At 34.8% G+C, this 21,582-nt stretch overlaps 1 protein-coding gene across 2 annotated transcripts in view; it reads right to left on the minus strand.

The window, feature by feature from the left end:
* RALYL (RALY RNA binding protein like) overlaps positions 1 to 14,315 on the minus strand; it is a 407,386-nt gene extending 393,071 nt beyond the window's left edge. For both annotated transcript variants that reach the window (XM_032591937.1, XM_032591936.1), the window contains exon 1: positions 14,041 to 14,315. In XM_032591937.1, coding sequence (XP_032447828.1) covers positions 14,041 to 14,296 — 256 coding nt within the window. In that variant the 5' untranslated portion in view covers positions 14,297 to 14,315. The remainder of the gene's footprint in view (positions 1 to 14,040) is intronic.
* Positions 14,316 to 21,582: the final 7,267 nt, after the last annotated feature.

Consider the following 21,582-nt stretch of genomic DNA (forward strand, 5'->3'; position numbering starts at 1 on the left):
AGGGGATGGGCTAAATAGGTGATCAGCATTAAGGAGGGCACTTGTTGGGATGAGCACTGGGTGTTATGTGTAAGTGATGAATCACCAAATTCTACTCCTGAAACCACTATTATACTATATGTTAACTAAGTTGGATTTAAATTAAATAATATGTATTCTATATTATATATATAATGTATTTGTATGCATGTAATATATATTGGTAATTATATATAATTTAATATATCACTTATTCTATGTCCAAACTGACATTTCTCGACAGTGAGGAAAGAACAGTTTCTTCAAAAAATGGAGTTAATTGGATATTCACGTGAAAATGATTGAATTTGTTCACTAACCTGCAGCACACAAAATATTCAATTCCAGAAGTATTAAAATTTAAATGTAAATGGTAAAATGAACAAACAAAAAGCCACTTAGAAGGAAACCTGAGAGTATGTCTTCATGACCATAGATGGAGTAGGCAATCACTTCTTCAACAGGACAGAAGAAGCACAAACCATCATGGATATGAAACCTTCTTGTGGACTTAAAGCCTATGCTCTCCTCACATATGAGGAAATCAGAGTGCAGAAAGTATAAACGTTTGTTGAGGCTCAACACCTCCAGAAAGCTGAAAATCTAGTATTAGGACTCCAATTTTCTGAATTCATTTTTATATAGTTTTGAGAACCATTATGCAATAAGACTTAATAGGATGCACTTTTACTTTTTCTGGTGTTTATGGCATTTTACAGGTGCTAGGCAATGTTTTAAGCATTTTACACATACTGATGCATTTAATCTTCACCACAACTCAATGAGATGGGTATTTTTATGATTATGTGTATTTTAGAGACAAAGGCACTGAGACCTTTAGTAACTTGCCCCAAATCACATGGCTAGTAAGTAAAAGCTAAGATGCTAACACAGGAAGCCTGAGTCCAGAGCCTGCACACCGAACCATGAGCTTTTATAAGCGTTGGAGGCTGCAATTTCAATTTCTCCATTTTTAGTTTCAATTCAAATAAATTAGAAATTGCAGTATCTAAAAATGTTCTTGAGGTTTAATATTCTGGTCTTTTGCTGCCTATTTTTAGATGGTTTCCAAGCTCTTAAAATTCAAATCAACATTTTCCCAAAGCCTTTCTTCAAAAATTCTTACAATACTGTATATCCCTTTTAAAATTCATGTAGCACTTGATGTTGTACATTACAGCATGTTTTATCTTATAGTTTCCACCTTCTATAGTATGTTATTTCATGTGTGTATTTTATTCCATAACTGCAGTGATTAACTTACGATATTTTATCCTTTTATAGAACTTGATCTGCATTATTTTGTGCTTTATATTGTATATTAGAATATTTCCCAAGAGCAGTCATCTATTTTGTTGTATTGTATTATTTTACAATATTTTATTTTATTTTGACATAGCCGTGTTTCCATGCCCCTTTAGAGCTTAATAGACAAATAGCTAACACAATTCCACACAGATAGTTGGAAGAATAAATGTTCGTGTTACATACAGTATTCTGAAATCAATTCACAAGTGACTTTCAGATATTTTATTAACAAGTTTGAAGTTAATCTGAGGTATTGTATTCTATCTATCATTATGCTCAGCTTTGCTCCAGGGAATAAGTTAGAACTAACAAGATGCTTCTAAGTGTCACTTAGGAGTTTCCAGTGATGGTCTTAGTGAAAAAATTGACGTGAACAGTATTTGCCACTGCTTTCACTGATTTAGGTTCAGTGACTGAGTCAAATAAATAATTTTAGAGGCATGAAGACAATTCCCCAGGCTTTCTGCCATCTGTGGGACCATGTATCTCCCTGGCCAACAGACCACCAGTTCATGGAAGTTTGCTAATTAGCATTTGTTTATAGCATATTAAGTAGCTCCATTTAATTACTAAAAACCCTATATGCATATTGTGCTTTGCAGTCCTCAGAGCATTCTTTTTAATACTTATTATCTGAGAACAGTGGAGGATGAGGATGAAGGTTTCAGAAGAGGGTTAGAACGTCCCAAACAATTAGCAGATATTATATTATACTTTGGATAGTAGAGTAAGGATAACTTACAGTAATTTTAAAAAATGTTAGAAGGATGTGCCAAGACTTTTGTCTTTGGGAAAACATGGTTTCTTTAACAGCCACTACATTATAAGATTTCCTTAGATGTAAATGAGATGAATGAAACGAATTATCTAGCTTCTATGAAGGATGTTGGAAAGAAATTTTTAAATAATCTCTTTGAAAATTTGAGTGAAAATTACACAAATGTAAAAATATTATTACTAAAGTCTACTGGTTTAGAGTGGCAACATATTTCTGCCAACCACAGAAAGAGTAAATCAAAATGAATTTCCTGAATATCATCTCATAAGTAATTCTTTACACGTCCAGTCACGTATACAATTCAAGACCCTTCATGGGCCTGTGAATAGGTTTTTGAAAACAAATATAATGGCCATGTAAATATAACATTTGCAATTGATAACCACTTTGAATATCTGGGCAATATACTATTTTAGGGGAAATTGGCTGTTTAAAATACAAGGATATGTTGGATATTTCTTTAGTGGAAAAAGAAAGCTGGAATGGCAAATAGTTTCCGAGGAAGAAAAACTCTAAGGTTTATAACTCAAATTTCAGCTAATTTGAAGCATTAATTTATGATACATACCCTGGGAAGTGAAAGCTTTGTCAAACTATCAAGTTGAGAATGTATGATGACACTATTCTCGTTAGATATTGAGACAAACACGAAAATTTTTTTCTTACTTGTTTATCGGAAGAAATAGTAATACGTTTATATAATGATGCCTTGCTAAACTGTTCTTTAGTACTGGCGGCATTCTTTAGATGTTTTCTATGAGAGTTAGAAAGCCCCACAAGATCTGTGTACTTGTCAAAGGGTTTTGCAACAGACTGCACTGTGCAAAATGATTATTTGTACTCATCATGTCAGCCCAGGCCATCAATCTATCCTTATTAGACGTTCAGACATTGCATCTAAATTGTACCTAAAAGTATCTGCATGAGAATAATAGTTACCAAAATGAAGTAGAATAGATATAATGGTAGAACTAATGTATCTGTTAGAGAAAACATCACCTAGGAAGGCTGCAATTCTTTCTTTGTTTTACCAAGCTTTTAGTGGTACTGTTAAATAATAAATATTTGAACATCATCTGCGCATCTGAGTAGTCTCAGAACTGTTTTTCACTTAACATTTTTCGAAGGCTTTCTTTTTCTTCATAATTTTTAGTGGTGATCTGAAATGTTTGAATGGAAGGACTGAATGAAAACAAAAATCACATCTCTAAAAGGCATTATATTCAAGATGTGAAGGGAAAGGACTTTTAAAAAAAAGTCTTTTTGTTGTTGTTTTATGCTTGAAATCAGTAAACCTATAAAATGTCAACTATACAGACAGATTGATTTGTTTCCGGTGTTTGTGTTTAAGGATTAAAACAAACTGGTGATATAAATGGTAAGCTATAGTCATGAACATAATTGCTATGAAAGGTACATACTGAGTTTTGTTTTCTGAATAACTGGAAAAGATGTGTTCTTATTATAAATTATGAATTATTTTCAAAATAATTCAAAGCATTGTTTTCATATAGTTTATTTTGACTAAAACTACTATAACATTTATGAATTAATGGAGTTTATTTTGTTACAATTGCGCTAAAGTAGTGATTATTAACCAGTAGTGATTTTGGCCCTCAGAGGACTTTTGATAGTATCTGGACACATTTTTGGTTGTCACTACTGGAAGGGGGTGCTACTGGCATCTAGTGGGTACAGAGAAATCAGAGATGCTGCTAAACATCTTATAACACAAAGGAATGGCCCCCAAAGTCCCAGTGTTTCAATACTGCCAAGGTTAGGAAACACTGTTCTAAAGACATATATTGCTATGTAAAGTTCACCAAAAATTGCAAAACATGCATACAAACACCACGCTACTTAATGACAGATAATTATATTACAACAATAATAAATAAATATAAACTATTCAGCAAATAGCTTGTGACAATTACACTAACTCTGAGTATAGTCTGTATTCCCAGAGGACCTCACCCAAATCAATTTCCAGGCTAGAATAGAAAATTAATAATTGACAATTAAGTGAAGAAGTGAATGAACCTCTCAGCAGTGAGAAGAAATTAATGTGCATATTAAATAGTATGCCACATAATTAAACCATTAACAGCAAATCAAATAATAGTTAAGAAAGAAAAGATATTCTTTTGAAGCCAATCTTCATTACACTGAACACAGTATTGTATTTCTATACACTTGGTGTCATAAGTATGACATTCAAGACCCTTCACAGGCTGGCATCAATCTTACCTCTCTCTACTCCTCTCCATGAGACCACTTCTTCATCCACAGGGTGGGTCACTCACTTCTGCCCAAATTAGGACTCCAGGTACAATGTTTCATCCACCTGGAATTATTTCTCCATACCTGACCATGCTTTTAACACTGATCTTAAATTCTGCCTAACACTGATTTTAAATTTCTCCCTCCCTTGAGTCACCTCCTATCAGACCTGTAATCAGTTTAACTAATCTTTTGTTCTCAGCAATTACTGACACTACCATTATGGACTGCCTGCACCATCTATTCAAAATCTGTCTAGAATCTTACAGCCAAAAAAAAAAAAAAAAAAAAAAAAAAAACTTCTCTTAATACTAGAAGCCACAATATCCATACACAAATTTTTTACCCCAAGGTGTATACCACATGCAGGTAAGGTTCTAAGCACTTTACAAACATAGGAGTTCTGCGTTATAGTATGAACTAAGCACTACTATTTCTATTTTACAGAAGTAGATTCTTAGTGATTAACTTCTTCATGTTATTCAACTACATGCAGCAAAGAAGCTAACTGCTCACTAAAGATGGCCACCTGTCTACACGGCTGCTGGTGAGAAAGGCTGCCCAGGCCCGCTTGTACCTAGCCATGTCAATGGCACGTAAGCACCACTTCCAGGCTTGAACTACAAAACTGCCAAAGCATCATCCTCCCTCACTTTTCAACGGTCTGCTGATATGACTTCTTTCCAGGTCTATGGTAGTCACTCACTAAAAGAACTTCCTACGGCCTGGTCCCTGGATGAAAGAGAAGAACAGAGCCTCCTCCCCCAGCCCATCTCTTCTTCAGGGTACTGATTATTTCTATGTAAAGAAGAAATAAAGTTCTATTATGTTAACTATTGAAACGTCTGGGTTTACCTGATCCTGAGACCGGCATTCTTTAATTAACATACTATGCAATATTTGACCTGAGAAAGATCAAGTAAGTGGAGGAGTCTACCTTAAGTACAAATGTAGTAGATAATAAGGACAGTACGTTCAAGTCTGTCCAGAACCATCCTGGTTTATACCTGATTTCACAGCATGATCATTAATAGTACTTCTCACTCTCAGAATTAGCCTGGTTTAGATGGTAATATCTACAGTTACTGTACCGATATACTGATATGGAAAGAATTGATGGCAAGAATCAGGAGTGAAAATAATTAGGGTCATAATATGTTGAGCTTGATATCCTACACCACCACTTGTGTGATGTAAGGCAAGGTAATTTCTTTGAGCTTCAGCTCCTAGCCAGCAGAATAGGCATAAATACTCATATTACTTACCTCTCAGCATTGTTGTGAGGAAGAAAAGAAGAGAATCTGTGGTTAAAGAGGTTTGAGAATGATGCAGTACTGGACAAATATGTAGTAGCTATTAATAAGACAAAACTATGAGAAGATGCCATTTTAGGAACTGTAGCAGAAGTTCCCCACAAATAAATCTTTCTTTAAACCAATATACCATTCACTATAACCTTTGCAAAAATATACGAGTTAACATCTGATGCTTATTAAAGACTAGAATATGTTTAGAAAAAAAATGAACCCGGTCTATTTAATAACTATCTTGGGGGTGTCTGACTTCAGAGAGACCACTGAATATCTAGTTGCCTTACAAGGCGACCACTGTGTTTTCTCTCTACAGCAATCCCAATCTGTTAACTACTTGCTTTCCAGGGGACTTGCTGCTTCTCCTTCTCCTTCTTTATCCACCTCCTCTCTTTCCTCCCTTTCCATTCTTTCTTTTCCTTCTTCCTTTCTGTCTCCATCTTCTTGTGTTGCTCTTTCAGTGGAAGAAAAAGCCCTTTAGTGAAATTCATGTTCCTCCAATCATCCAAGCATTCATCCAACCCTTCACCATTTACCATGGAAGTATCAACACTCTGCTAAGTGCTAAGAAGTTTAATATAAACATAAATAGTCAAGGCTTTCAAGGTACTTAGCTTAAGAGGGGGAAGAAACAGATACCAGTTACAAAATAGTACATATAGAAACATAATTGAAAAGAAGATATGTGCTAGAAAGGGAAATAAAACATTCCCACTATGTTTGCGGGATCAAAGTAGGTTTCCTTAAAGTAATGATATTTAATCTGAGATGTGAAAGATGAATAGCTAAGTGAACAGAGTGAAGAAGTGGGGAATGAGGTGAGATGGTAGGGAACTTAGTAGGGAAGGACATTCTACACTGTCTCACATAGCATGTGCAAAGGTCCAGAGAAGGGAAAGAATATGAATTGTTTAAAGAACTGAGAGAAATCAATTTAGATAGAACACATGGGAGGGTGGTGATGTAAGTCTGCAGATGAGTGAGAAATAAATCACAGAGGAACCTGTAGGCCACAGCAATGGTCTCAGTCTTTTTCCTGAGAACAATGAGAAATCATTCAAAGTTTTTATTAGAGAGTGACATCATGAGATTTGTACTTCAAAAAGATCACTCTGCATGCAAGATGGTAGCTGAGGATAAAACACATTTGAAATCCATCACTCCTAAGGCATGCTTCATAGACTGTTATAAGAATTTGTCTGTGTTTTTCTTCTTTCCTCTTTCTTACTCACTACGGATCTCCAGGATCCTCCTTTCTACCACTGCATTTCCATTACTTCCTTCATGGTTAAGACTAAGAATATCTACCAGATTTACTTTACTTTTTAATTTTTTATTTAAAAATTTTTTAATGTTCATTTATTTTTGAGAGAGAGAGAGAGACAGAGAACAAACAGAGAAGGGGCAGAGAGAGAGAGAGAGAGAGAGAGAGAGAGAGAGGAGAGAGAGACAGAATCTGAAGTGGGCTCCAGGCTCCAAGCTGACAGTACAGAGCCTGACACAGGGCTCGAACTCACAAACTGAGATCATGACCTGAGTTGAATCAGACACTTAACTGACTGGGCCACCCAGGCATCCCATCCACCAGATTTACTTTAAAATTAATGATGTATTCATCATGTTTCTTCTTTGAATTCCTTCAGCATTTGCAAGACATTTATAATGTAATGAAATTAATTTAATTCTATTTTACATATTCTTTTTCTAAACTAGACTTTGCTCTTCACCAACAGAGACCTGTATTCAGGTTTCAGAGCAAGGATGATTTCTAAAGATAAATTATGTTTTGCTTTGCATTCCTCCTACTATTAATTACTGACATCTTAAGTTCATATATTATTGTGTCTTTTGCAAGTATCATAAGAGTGAAATAATCTTAAAAAAAACATCACAATTGTTTATTTATAGTATGCATGTAATCAAGCCAGTGTAATCAGTAGAAATTTGCACTAATATAGACTTAGTCTCCAACCTCTGCATGATATTTTTGTACAAAAGAATGCTTTATGCACGACCTCTCATATAAAAATTGTCAGTATTAAACATTTAAAAAGTTTGTTTCAACTTTCGTAAAATGTGTTTGAGAGAAAAATCTGCAATGACCAAACTTAGATTAAAAAATGCAACAAATATTTCCAATATTAACAAAACTTAAAAGCCAAATTCATGAAATACTAAAGGAAGGTTATATTAGTATTTCACCTTTTTAAATTTAAATTTTATTGAACAACTAAACTGAGATACACTTTTATAAGGAGCTTTACCTTACAGAAACTGTGTTTTTTTACAAAAATTATTCAGAATAATTTCATAGCTGGATTCTGGTTTTTTAAGAATCCCAACGAATGTGAGCCAAAATGGAATCAATTGTTGTTTGTCACAGAAAGCTCAGCAATCCTCCATGACGTATCAGAGGCATGAATCCAGTGATAAAAAGGGGATATCCTTTTTATACTGTGGTACAAAAGACATGTGGAAGAACTAAACACATATAAAAGCAATTAAAGTTAAGTTACAGCCAAGTTTCCCTTTCTGTACAACACCCACAGGGTATGCTGTGATTAGTGTTTGGAAAGCAGCAATACCAACAATCCATCTCTCCACCCAGTTCATTTATTTGAAATCACTTAATGTGTTCAATTATCATAGCTCCAAACATATGATTAAGGGTATTTATCGGCTAACTATGACCTGGGAATGAAGACACATCAATGGGGAAAAGAAGAGAGGGTGATTGAAACATGTGTCACAGCCTGGGGACAGAACTCGGCATGGGGTCACAGAGCCCCAAAGTCTGAAGGAGTGAACTGTGAAATGAGAGACAAAGGCATAAACTTTAAAGAAAATTGCATGGAAATAGGAGAAGAAGGAAACATGTCTACCTTACAAGAAGTTCTGGTACATGCCTTGATCATAGGTTAAAAAAAAAAGAACAACTAGAGACATTGTTTACAGTTTGAGGAAGTAAGTATTTTTGTTTGTTTTTGCTTAATTGCTCTGGAGTAGTGAATATATTGAAGTCTAAACCCAAGGAAAAAAGTACTATGTCTTAGTTATTCATTTATTTGTTATATGCCTTTAAGGAAAATGACCTCAGGAAACAAACTTTGCATTCAATAAAAACATTTCTTGGGTTCATTAACATGTTGATAAAATGGATGGGTCACTGAACTATTTCTTGGCACTTTTCCCCTGTTATGGTATAGAATTTAGAAATCTCTGCCAACAATAAGAATAAAAAGTCCAAGAGAGAGAAGTTAATCAAGACTTTAGACTGTGACCTACTTTCAAAATTCAGATTAGAGTTCCAGTATTTTGAGCTCCAACTTCTCAGCACCCTTAGTTACTCTATGCATTGTAATTTTTAGGTTGGATTCAGCAACTTTTAAAATAAATTCTCATTTTACATGAACTTGAAAAGAATACAAAATATATACTATTTAGGATTTCAATTCAGAATTTGATGATGATTCCATGGTAAAAGACTCCATGGTAAAAGTCCAAAGACACAGAAGGTTTAATAATACAGATATATGGAATTATCGGTCTTAAATCTTCAGGTGTACTAATGTAGTCAAGTGAGTAGAATTATCCTTCCTGGATCCATAATGGTTGACTTGCATCTGCTCTGAGGAACATTTCTATATTTTCCAATATTAAAGACAGACAATGAAACCTGGCAAGGTAGATAAAGTTTTCTCTGCTACTTAGCTGGGCAGATGGCCTTGGGTATAGAAGACATTAACATGGAAAGAAACTTAAACATAAAGATAAGATGCTTAAGCCCTCATAAATGATATTTTTAAATATTAGAATCAATAAAAGTATTTGCCCACATGGCCTTCGAAGTTTGCAAATCAGTAGCATTGAATGGAGGTGACTTGAGGACTCTACAGCTAAGAAAGCAGTCATCCACTCTAGGAAGTTTAGATAGGCCAGGGTTAACTATAGCATAGAGCTGGGGGATGAAACAGCTGTGTAGAAAGTAGATTAGATTTAGATTTTCAGAGGGGATATTTCTCCACAGATCCATCTTTAGCCAATATTCTTTACTCTATACATTTTCCTTGGGTCAGCTTACCCATTTCTATAGCTTCAACACCATTTATACTGGTGACATACAAATCTCTACTCAATCCAAATCTCTCCTGTCAACTTGGACTTGTGTATCCAATGTACAGGTACTGTATACATATGCTTCCATATCTTCAAGCATGCCCATCAACCTTAATACATCTATTCATTCCTGCACTCACTGTCTTACACAAAAAACCTTTTCCCTTAAGAAATCATTATCCATCCTCCTAGTGATCTCCAAGACTATCCAATAGAAAACTCAACCTATAAAATGGGAATCATTCTTGATTCTTCTATCTCTCATTGTCTCTGTCTCACTCACTGTACCAACTAGTTATTTAGTCTTATTGATCCTACCTACCTTTCCTCATTTTTCCTTCTTCATTTCCATAATTTGAAACCTGAACTCTTTCAGCAGACTCCTAGCACATGTTCCATTTCTAATTTTATGTCACACTAATCCGTCTGTCAAACTGCTGATGGATTATTTTCTCAGTAAAAGACAATTCAGCCTACTACTTTCCAAGTTAGAATCTTTTCGTGTCAAAACAGCCATTAATATTTACATTTAGTAAATGCTGGATTTCATCATATTCGTAGCTTATTGTCAGTTTAAGAACACCCTTATAACTTCCATAGAACTATAAGAATTCACATATTCTATAAAATGTTTAATTTTTCCTGGTACTACTGATGTTTAATCTCTAATTTGTACATAAAGATATTTAAACATGTAGTGATATGAAAAAATTGCTTCTCTCTAGAAGAAGGTATTTAAATATGTGTTGCTATCAAATAAAGTAATAAAGGTAACATACTAGCCCAGCAAGGCTTCATTACTATGAATTTTCTTCTTACTCTAAGAGAAAAAAGAATGCTTAGACAGGTTGTGGGTACATGAAGCTAATATCAATTTCATATGACAGTGGTCTATTATTTAATCCATAATCAATTCACTTCAAATTAAGTGCTCGTAGGGCTTGGTGGGGGCTACAATCATAAAGGGTTTATTTGAGAGTCCAAAAATTCAAGGAGCAGGTGATTTACTAAACCTGTTTTCCCTTGTCACAAAAAAACAAAGGTATAATATTTAAAGGTAAAATATTAAAGGTAAATATTTAAAGGTTTAATATTTAAAGGTATATATAATGGATATACCTTCTGGAAAACTCAGAGTCTTCTTCAGGACTTGACTGGGGAACCAGCTCCCTATAGGGAACAACTGGAAAACCTGCCTGAATTTCTAGCAATATGGTTCAAGAAAAGGTGGGGGAAATTCAGACATTTGACCTGAAAAGCAGTTACTAGCTATCATAAAGCCTTTGCTTTGTATAAAAAGACATTCAGCTTAGACACAAATAGTGAAAGACCAGATTTCAACTGAAGGAAGAAAGTCTTTAACTTGGATTCAGGCAGAAAAGGTGATTATGGCTGATCAAGATATATGCTCCAGAGTTTAACCTGAGGACACAACAAAGAGAGGATCTGAGACAAATGATTAGAAATGAGAAATGATATCTTATTAGAAGTACAATTTAATTCTGTGCCTCTCAAAGCATAGTGATTTGGTGTCATCATTTTTTTTCTTTGGGTTTTCTAAGCAAGGCACACAATTTTTAGTATTGATGTTCTCCTCCTCCATTGCATTCTTCTCAAAAGGAGAGTAATCAACTGGGCAGTGGGGGGAAAAAAACAGGACTCTGAAAAATTAGCTATTGTTCATTAGTAAGTGAATAGGATTTTTTTTTTTGAGAGAGAGAGTGTGAGTGCATGATTCGGGGGGAGGGGGGGGAAGAGGAGGGGCAAAGGGAAAGGGAGAGAGAAAATCTTAAGCAGGTTCAATGCCCAGCATGGAGCCAAACATGCCTGATGTCACAACTGGGAGATCCTGACCTCAGCCAAAATCAAGAATCAGACACTTAACTGACTAAGCCACCCAGGCTCCCTGGTGAATTGAACTTTTAATTGACCTTATAGTGATAATTAATTTTTTGAAATAATAATTAAGTACATTTCTACAAGTATGTACTAGCTTCATAACAGTCAGGATACAGACAATAAATGAGCATTTCTTTGACATTTGCTCGAATGAGGCCCCGAAATAAGAATTTCAAATTAGAGGGTGCCTGGCTGGCTCAGTTGATTAAAGCCTCTGACTTCAGCTCAGGTGGGTTCGAGCCCGGCTGGGGCTCTGTGCTGACAGCTCAGAGCCTGAAGCCTACTTTGGAGTCTGTGTCTCCCTCTCTCTCTGTGCCCCTCCCCACTCAGCTCTGTCTCCCAAAAAGGAATAAACGTTAAAAAAAATTCAACTTAGGAAAACAAAAATGGTCAGGAAATTCCCACTTCAAGGTAAGAAGTGGAATGGAGACATTAAGGAAAATACAAAGGAACAAATGAAAAACTTACCGATGTCTTTTGTAAAGCCTTACCTTTCTTTAAAATATTAAAAAGTGAATTAGAGAAAGGTATAAAAACTATATTCTTTGTGGTTAGTCATTATAAGTGAGTCTATAGCAAGTACTTATGTAAAAATCCTTTTTTCCCTTCAAGATTATTACCTCAGACTTCACTCTTGTTTTATTGAATTTCTTGCCCTCCCCAATATTTTTCATAACTATAATTATGTGACTTGATAATACAATGTTCTTAACACTCTTCTAACTTGATTTGTCTATGCTTTTAGCTTGTTTCTTTTATATGCGCCTTCATCTTTAGGTCTGTGGACCTGAGAGAGGTACATGATAAATTATGTAATCCCAGATACCGATGAGGGCTGTGAAAAAAATATAAAGTACAGTAATGAAACAGATCATGTAGGCAAGAGGGCAGAAGACTATCCTATTTTAGGTTGGTCAGGAAAAGCCTCTCCAGGGAAGGAAAATTTGAGTACAGCACACGATCAAGCAGGGAGCAATAAATTATTAGAAAAGACCTATCTTTTGAGCAGAAGGAATAGTAATTCCAAAGCCTCTGAGGCAGGAACAATCTTGGAACATTTGGGGCATATCAAGATCAGCATTACTGATGTGGTACAAGAAGGCAGAGAGGAGGAGATGAAGTTAAAGATGTGAGGCATTCATTGGAGGTAGAGTAAAGAATATAAATCTTACCCTGGGTAAGATGGAAAACCATTAGGGTTTTAAGAGTATCATCACATGTACATTTTAAAGAGACACTGACCAGAGTGGAAAGAGGCAGACTGTTAGGTGGTTACTTCAGTAGTCCAGGTGAGATATAATGGTGGCCTGAATGGATGGCTATCAGTACCCATCTAAAAGGCAACTGGGTTTGGGATATATCAAAGGCATGAAACATGATGATGCGTTATATCTGGAGTATGGGGAGGATAGAGGAATCAGAGCTGACACCTCAGTTTTTGTCTGCAAAATTGGATTAAGTGAAGGTTCCATTTCTCTTGATGGAAAAGCCTGGTAACGAAGGAAGTTAAGGGTGTGAACAATCATGAGTTTTGTTCTGGGCATATAAAGCTGAGAGAAGATTTTGTGCAATCAATTTAAAATATGAATCTGGACAGGGTAAGAAACATACACTAAGGGATCACTGATGTATTAATTCTGCTTTTTCCTCATGTAGAAAAATAGATTGTGTAATTTTTATTTTTTAATCTGCATATTTACTACAATATAGTTTCTCCTAAATATTTGCATTTTACTTCAGACTGTATTCTTTCCTTTGAAAAAAAAACTGTAGTATTCCTTGCACTTTAGACAAATATCTGATTATTACACATGATTGAACAGGCATGATGTACAGGATTCCATAGTACATAAGAAAGACTGGCTTATATTCCTTTCCCAGTTCTCAAGATTGACTTCTGTTTGCTATTTTCTATTGCTACTCCTCTAACAATAAAAACAGGAAATTAGGAAAATGTTAGCCCTCAGAGCAAAGGCTACAAAGCAGAGTTACTTTTTTCTTAGCATAGTATTTCCTGGAAGATGGAAACCATTTCAAGTCAAATAAAGTTACACGTGATGCATATTTTTTATTTCCCTGGCCCTGTTAGGCTTGGTGGGGGCAACACGTACTACAAAGCAGAACTGATCATATTTTGTAGAGAAAATAAGAACCATGTAAAACAATATGAAAACAAGAAAGTAATGTAAATTACAAATATGCAAACATTATAATTGGTTAAATAGGAGGTAGACACTATGGCAGGGCTGGCTTAATAGTAAAACTAAAAATAGGCAGATATGTGCAAAGACTGGAGCACTAATGTGAGAACCATAACTGAGCATGACTTACCAAGTGGCTGGCCGGCGATGACCCTGGCATTTTCTCCAGCCACTGCAGCTCTCGCGTGCCGCTCACTCATGTACTGTACGAACGCATAACCTTTGTGAACTGAGCATCCAACTATTTTTCCGTATTTTGAGAATATGGCTTCAATGTCAACTTTCTTGACAATGGCTGTATTTAGATTGCCGATGAAAACACGGGAGTTGATGGACTTGGGGTCATTCTTATTGGTGACATTGCTGGTCTGTGTTTTGCCAGTCATGGTTGGCTCACCTTGTTTTAATCCTTAAACAAACAAACAAAAACAATCAAGAGGAAAATAATTAGATTGAATGGATACTACTGGTTTTTAACAATTTTTCAATAGTGTACCAGGTAACCTCAGATCCCTAATTATTACTGGTCTTCTTGAGAAGAAAATTTAGTAATATAAAAAGTGAACATTGCATTATAAAATGCAGTAAGAAAACACTATTAACTCTTAGCATATAGTCATAAATAAATTCCTGACTTATTTATTCCAAATTCAGGACTGAATAATGAGTAAACCATTTGTCATTTTTGTTTTAAGTCTCTCACTTTTTCAGAAGCAAGTTTGAGGAAGAATCCGCCTTTTATTGCTGAGAACATGCATTTTTAGTTCTACATTTTCTGTGAAAGGTACATATATTTGCTATTTCATTATCAGAACCCTTCTATCAGAAACTAACAATTCTTTGCAGTAAATGCTGTAGAAGAGAAAAAGGGTTTAAAAATTAATTTAAACTTTCAACATAAGAAAAACATGACTATAGAAGTAAGGGATTTAACCAGAGTTAATTCCATAGCTTCTCTCTAACTGAACCAATATCATATGTTGCTTTAAAAAACAACAACAACAAAAAAGAAGGCAGCACATGTGGCTAGTTTTTATCAATGATCAGCAAATTAGTGGACTGGGTATCTGTGTTGAAATTTGTATTCTCAGACTCATTTTTAATTCATTAAACTAATGGTTCCTATGTTGCCTAAGGACTGCCAGTATTTCTAAAATTGTTTTCTGAGCTTGGCAGAGTATTTAATTGTGCTTAATTAAACTCAATGAAACTTTTATTTCTAAGCATTCCAGCACTTACAGATTTATTTTTTTAAGGTTTTAAACATTTATTCATTCATTCGTCATTCATTTATTCAACAATATTTGTTAAGCACCTCTTTCCTTCCTTCCTCTCTCCTTCCTAGCCTCCCTCCCTCCTTTCCTTTCTTTTCTGGATAAGCATCTTCTTCTAAAGTGACTAACATTTTTAAAAAGTCAGTGTGGTAAAAATAAAATTTCAACAAGGATACAATCTCGGATACTGATGATCATTGTTAAATATTAGCTTATTAATACACTTTATCAGTGATATATTTTTATAGGAGTAATTTCTTTTAAAAACTTATAGCTATAAAAACAATTAATAAGTCCATCTTATTTTTTTATAATTTCAAATGGCATTTTAAGTTGAGCATTAAAATGGTAGAAGTCTTAAAGGTATGTAATTGAATATGTCTGAAAACTGACTATGCATTTAAGCCAGTTACTTCTGAGATCAAGAGCAACCAAATAACATAAAATGTTTCAAATTAAGTTGTTAATTATCTTGGATTATTAAAATTTTACTAAATATTGGACAGTCAATGTTGTATATATCTCTTTAAAATCAAGGTTGAGTTCATAAACATTTATTTATTCACATAAAAAGAGTATGGCATCATTAAAAACAAAGATTATATTGCTGCTGCCTTGTTTTGTTTCAGTTTAGCTAGATTTAAGTGGTTGCTTTATGAATTATTCAAGGTTAGGGTTGAAAGAAAGGAAAGCTGATGATTTTTTTTCCATTTTGCAATATGAGCTGTTACATACCTCAAGACAAATGCTTTGAGAATCAAATTTTAAAAAGAAAAATTAAGGTGTACATATATATTTTAAATAAATGTTTAGCTTTCTCATATAATTTAGTGTATTTTAATAACATTGAGAAGGAAAAACAAACTAAATATCCATTTTGGGGGCTTCAGAATCGATAGATTGTTATCTTTCTTACCACTCTAAGCCAACATCAATAATGCAATCCATAGCAATACTATTATTTTCTTTTTGCTCTTATGTGATCAATACTTTTAGCAATATCAGTTACTTTCAAGTAAAAACAATTACTATGGTTGATGTTTTATTTCCTGACAAGGGACAAGCTGGTTAAAATGCAAACTCAAGAACTGTGGGATTAGGTCAGACCCATGGCTGACAGAGCCCAGTGGTCAAATTGAAGATGACGACATAGCTGTACTCGACTTCTCACCGTAAATATCCGCATGCTCTCTCTGACTCTGTCCTTTTACCCTATGTAAGTGACTCTCGAAACCGCAACTCCAAATTGCCAATCGTGTAATTCTACCTACGGACTCTTCATCACCTTAAAATCTGTATGTGTCTGTTTTCTCACACAAACATTACTTGTCTGTTTCTATCAGTATTTAAAATGATACAGCTTTGTCACTGTGCTGTACATTAACATTTCAACATTCTCTGCAAAATCAAGTCTTCGTTCATAGTGTAATATTTAGCTGTACTTCTTCATTACATGAATCTTCAATCAGTTGAAGAAGGACTTCCACTTTCAGACATAATGTAATAACAGGAGATTATAAATTAACCTTCCTGATTCTAACTCCTGACTCTAAAACCAAGCTAATATAGATGAAACAAACTGTTTTTGGACATTAAACCACAGGTACTGCAGGGGTCATGACATCTCAGAGAAAAGAAACATATTTAAGTCATCGTTGCTGAGATACATGTGTATGTGTGCATGTGTGTGCAATTGAAAACACAGACAGCTATCTCACTCGGTTGAGGCAATAGAAATCAGAGTTCAGGGAGTCTGAGGAGGCAGGAATTTTTGAGGCAGATTTCTAGAAAGAAGAGAGCTAAGACAGACAACTCCAGAAATAGGCTTAGGGATCCTTTAAATCTATGCTGGTTCCTAGAATATGCATGCAAAAGGTGAGTGTCTATGAGGTTGGCTAAAAGTTATTGGAGGCTGTGAATTTCCAGACCCATAAAAGTATGAGTATCATTGCAGTTTCTACCAGCAACAGTGGAGTGTCCAAACTGGTCCCTGGAGCATTAAGTTTAGACATCATAAGGGCTAGGCCTTCGTGATGGGGATAAATGATCCCTACAGTGAAAAGTACTCTGGGACCACCCTAATAAAACTTAAAAACAATCTTAAGATGTTCAAAATAAACCAAAAACAATTTAAATGTCTACCAGAGCAACGTGTAATACTTCTTTAAAAAATAAAACTCAGATGCACTCAACATAAAATACAAAATCTTCAGCATCCAATCAAACATTTCTAGATATCTCACAAATCAGAAAATATGACCCATAACTAGGAGAAAAATTAGCGATATAAAAAAAAAGAATCAAGGGGAATGTCTAAAGATGAAGATTATATCTAAAGTAAATAATGTATGTATACATACACACACACACACACACACACACACACACACACAAACACACTTAGTGGATATTACAGGTGATAAGAATCTGCAGAAGAACGGATTTGTGAATTTGAAGTTGTAGAAATAGTGAACATCCAAAGCGTGTCATAGAGATAAAACATTGAGAAAATAAGGGCCTCAGCGAGTCATATGATGCTATTGAGCTATTTAATATAATATACTTGGAGTCTCACAGGGGTAAAAATGTGCAAAAGAATAATAGCCAAAAATCTTCCAAATTTGATGAAAAGTATATGATCCCACAGATTCAAGAATCTCACTGACTCCAATCAGAATAAACACAAAGAAAGAAAACCACACCCAGACACATCACATCAAATTATTGAAAACCACTGACAAAGAGAAAAAATCAGGGAGCTCTGAGGCACTGGAAAAATGCTTACATTGTAAGAAAAAAAAACCAGGAAAACAATAGGAGATGTTATAGCTACAAAAGAAATAACAAGAGAAAAATGATTTTTTTGGTGAAAATGAAATTAAACATAGAACTTGTCTCTTCATTTTTAAGCTAGAAGTTTGAATGGAGCTACTGTTAAGTGTTTATGAAGGGCTACTGTGTAATAAACTATAAATCACTGCTGCCCCACAGAACTTTCTGTAAAGATGGAAACATTCTATACCTACACCATCCAAAAGGATAGTCAATAACTCTGCAACTTTTGAGGACTTCAAATGTTGCCAGTGAGATTGAAGTACCAAATTTTTAATTTTATTTAGTTAAATTTAAAGCAGTATTTTAGTAGGTTTCCATACCCAAAAAGGCTAACAGGACTCTGGTCTTTCAAAAATATAGAGTCAACAAAAATCAGAAATAATTTGTTTTATTTATGTATTATGGAGGTATTTTGGTCCCAGAAACTTACGAAAAATATGATGGTATTCGATATATTTCAGAAGAAGAAGAAGCAAAAATTCAAACAGTTGCCATAAGAAGACTAACATAAGAGTAAGATTTTCTTTCTGGAAATATCACACTAAGACGGTGAATGCTCTATAAAATCATAAAGAATGTGTTTAGAGTACTTAAAGCCTTTTACTTATATTTGAAGAAGATTTTTACCCTTGGATCTAAAAAAGATACATTAATTATGAATTAAAGACAACATTAAAGTTTATTTTAGAGAAAAAAAAATTTGGAGCAGACAAGATTAACAGGACAATAAATTCTATCCTCCTCTTGATTTCATGGTCCTGAATTTAAAATTTAAATTTTAGATTTATTCAGATATTCCTATTGAACAAAGAATGAAGAAAAAAAATAACAAGTTCAACAAGAAATACCCAGGTATTCAAGAAAGGCAGCTAACAATATTAATAATACTATATTCAAGAACCTGGGAGAAGATGAAAGGGATACAAAAATGAGTAAGAAAAAAATATCATGCCCTAAATGTTATAATCTGCTACAATCTAGAACTAGTACTCAAATAAGTTCTATAATATAAGGTTAAAACCTTGCAAATGCTGCAAGGTTTACAAACTAAAGTTGTAATTTCTGGAAAAAAAAAGACTAGAGAAAACTTGAATCAGAAGATATTTGGGGCACCTACGTGGCTCAGTTGGTTAAGAATCTGACTTCTCCCAGTTCATGAGTTGGAATAAACTTTTAAAAAAGAAGATATTTGAATTCATCATTAGAGGATATTACAAAATTCAAAGAGCATAGCTAATTTCTTAGCATGCACAAGAAGACAATTATTTTCCAAATACTTTTTAACTCATTTAAATGTACTTGAATATTTCTCCATTTAAAAAGTTGGTATAAAACTGCTTAGATTTATGACTACAAAAAGGGAAAAAACTGAATTGAAATAAACTAATGTATTTAAACATCTCTTCTTAGATGAATAAATCAAAAGAATGTCCCCCCCAAAAGTCTGAATTTATTCTTTAGAAAACCATCCATAACTTAGGAAGGTATAACTTATGTCTACCAGGGCAGTGAAAATCCTTCAATGGAATTCATAAAACTTCAAAAACACTGTCTTGTGAAATATCTTCAGATATCCACTTGCCACAGGACAATCAAGCATATGTGGTGATATCTCTACCATTCAATAAAGATAAATGTCATAATCATATGAATATTCAAATATTTTTTAACTTTTTTTAACATTCATTTCTTTTTGAGAGACAGAGAGAGACAGAGTGCAAGTCGGGGGGTGGAGGGGCAGAGAGAGAGGGAGACATAGATCTGAAGCAGGCTCCAGGCTCTGAGCTGTCAGCACAGAGTCGGACACGGGGCTTGAACTGGAGAACTGTGAGATCAGGACATGAGCCCAAGTCGGATGCCAAACCGACTGAGCCTCCCAGGTGCCCCACGAATATTTGATTCTTAAATCTCAAAGTACTTCCTGAAAGAATCTAAAGGTGACTTTAAAAATTTTTTTTTAACGTTTATTTTATTTTTGAGACAGAGACAGAGCATGAACGGGGGAGGGTCAGAGAGAGGGAGACAGAATCTGAAGCAGGTTCCAGGCTCTGAGCCATCAGCCCAGAGCCCGACGCGGGGCTCGAACTCACAGACCGTGAAATCATGACCTGAGCCGAAGTCGGACGCTTAACCAACTGAGCCACCCAGGCGCCCCTAAAGGTGACTTTTTAAAAAAATGTTTTGTTTATTTTTGAGAGAACATGAGTGGGGGAGGGTCAGAGACAGAAGGGGATAGAGGATCTGAAGCGGGCTCCCTGCTGACAGCAGGAAGCCCCATGTGGGGCTCAAACTCACCAACCACCACATCATGACCTGAGCCAGAGTTGGACACTCAACCAACTGAACCACCCAGGTGCCCCCAAAGGGCACCTTTCTTTTTAAAAGAAAATATTTTGGGAACATGTACACATGAAGGAAAATACAGTAAAACCTTGGATTGTGAGTATCTTGATCTCTGAATGTTCTTCAAGACGAACAAACATTTCTCATGAATTTTAACTTGGCAAATGAGTGAAGTCTTGCAATATGAGTAGTATGTGATGCTGAATGTCACATGATCACAACTGAGCCAATGGTTCTTGAAATTCACTTTGGTATACAAGTCCATGTTTCCAGAATGAATTATGCTCACTTAAGGCTTTACTGTATATCCATGTGAAAGAAAAAAAAGAAAAAAAAAAAACCTTCCAACCTGAAGATATTTACTGTTAAATTTTTGTTGTATTTTCTTTGTCATTTCTTTCCAGTACTTAGGAGAAAAGGAGTTGTAAATTACGAAAAAAAAACCACATCAAATCTGCATACAAAGTTCATTACTTATTTCAATACCCATTTTATTACACTGTTAAATAATTTTATTGGATATAACTTAAACAATCACATAGTAATAATCTATACCATCATTTTCTTCATTCTCTTTCTCTTTCTTTATTAAGTTTATTTATTTATTTTGAGAGAGAAAGAGAGAGAACCAGGAGGGGAGGGGCAGAGAAGAAGCTGGCTCTGTGCTGACAGCAGAGAGCCCACTGGGGGACTCAAACTCAGGAAACCTGTAATTATGACCTGAGCCAAAGTCGGACACTTAATCAACTGAGCCACCCAAATGCCCCCTTCATTCTCTTGATGAGCATTTAGCTTGTTTCCAATTTTTTCAGATCACAAATATATCTCAGATGAACACTTTGAGAAATTTAGTAAGGATACATTGCAAATACTAAAATTCCTTGGTCAAGTAGGAAAGAAAAAACTTTACTTGTAAATCCTCAGCTATTTGCTAGAAAGGTTAAACACCTTTCTACTCCTACCTGTTACTGGTTGTTTTAACTCACTCAAAGCAATGTTGATGCCTTCTAGCTCTTCCCTAAGTACTACATTCAAAATATTTTCTGATTCATTAGGTTGAATAGGAAAAATGGGCAATCAGACCATAAGCTAAAATGAAGTTTAAGAGCTTAGCTAGACTGGCACTAATAACAGAAATAGCATAATTCTCTTGTACTCAGAAAAAAATGAATTAGTGTTTGGAGCTTCCCAGGGATATCACCACACACAGCCATTATTAT

Source organism: Lynx canadensis, chromosome F2 (assembly GCF_007474595.2).
Source record: "Lynx canadensis isolate LIC74 chromosome F2, mLynCan4.pri.v2, whole genome shotgun sequence".
NCBI lineage: Eukaryota > Metazoa > Chordata > Mammalia > Carnivora > Felidae > Lynx > Lynx canadensis.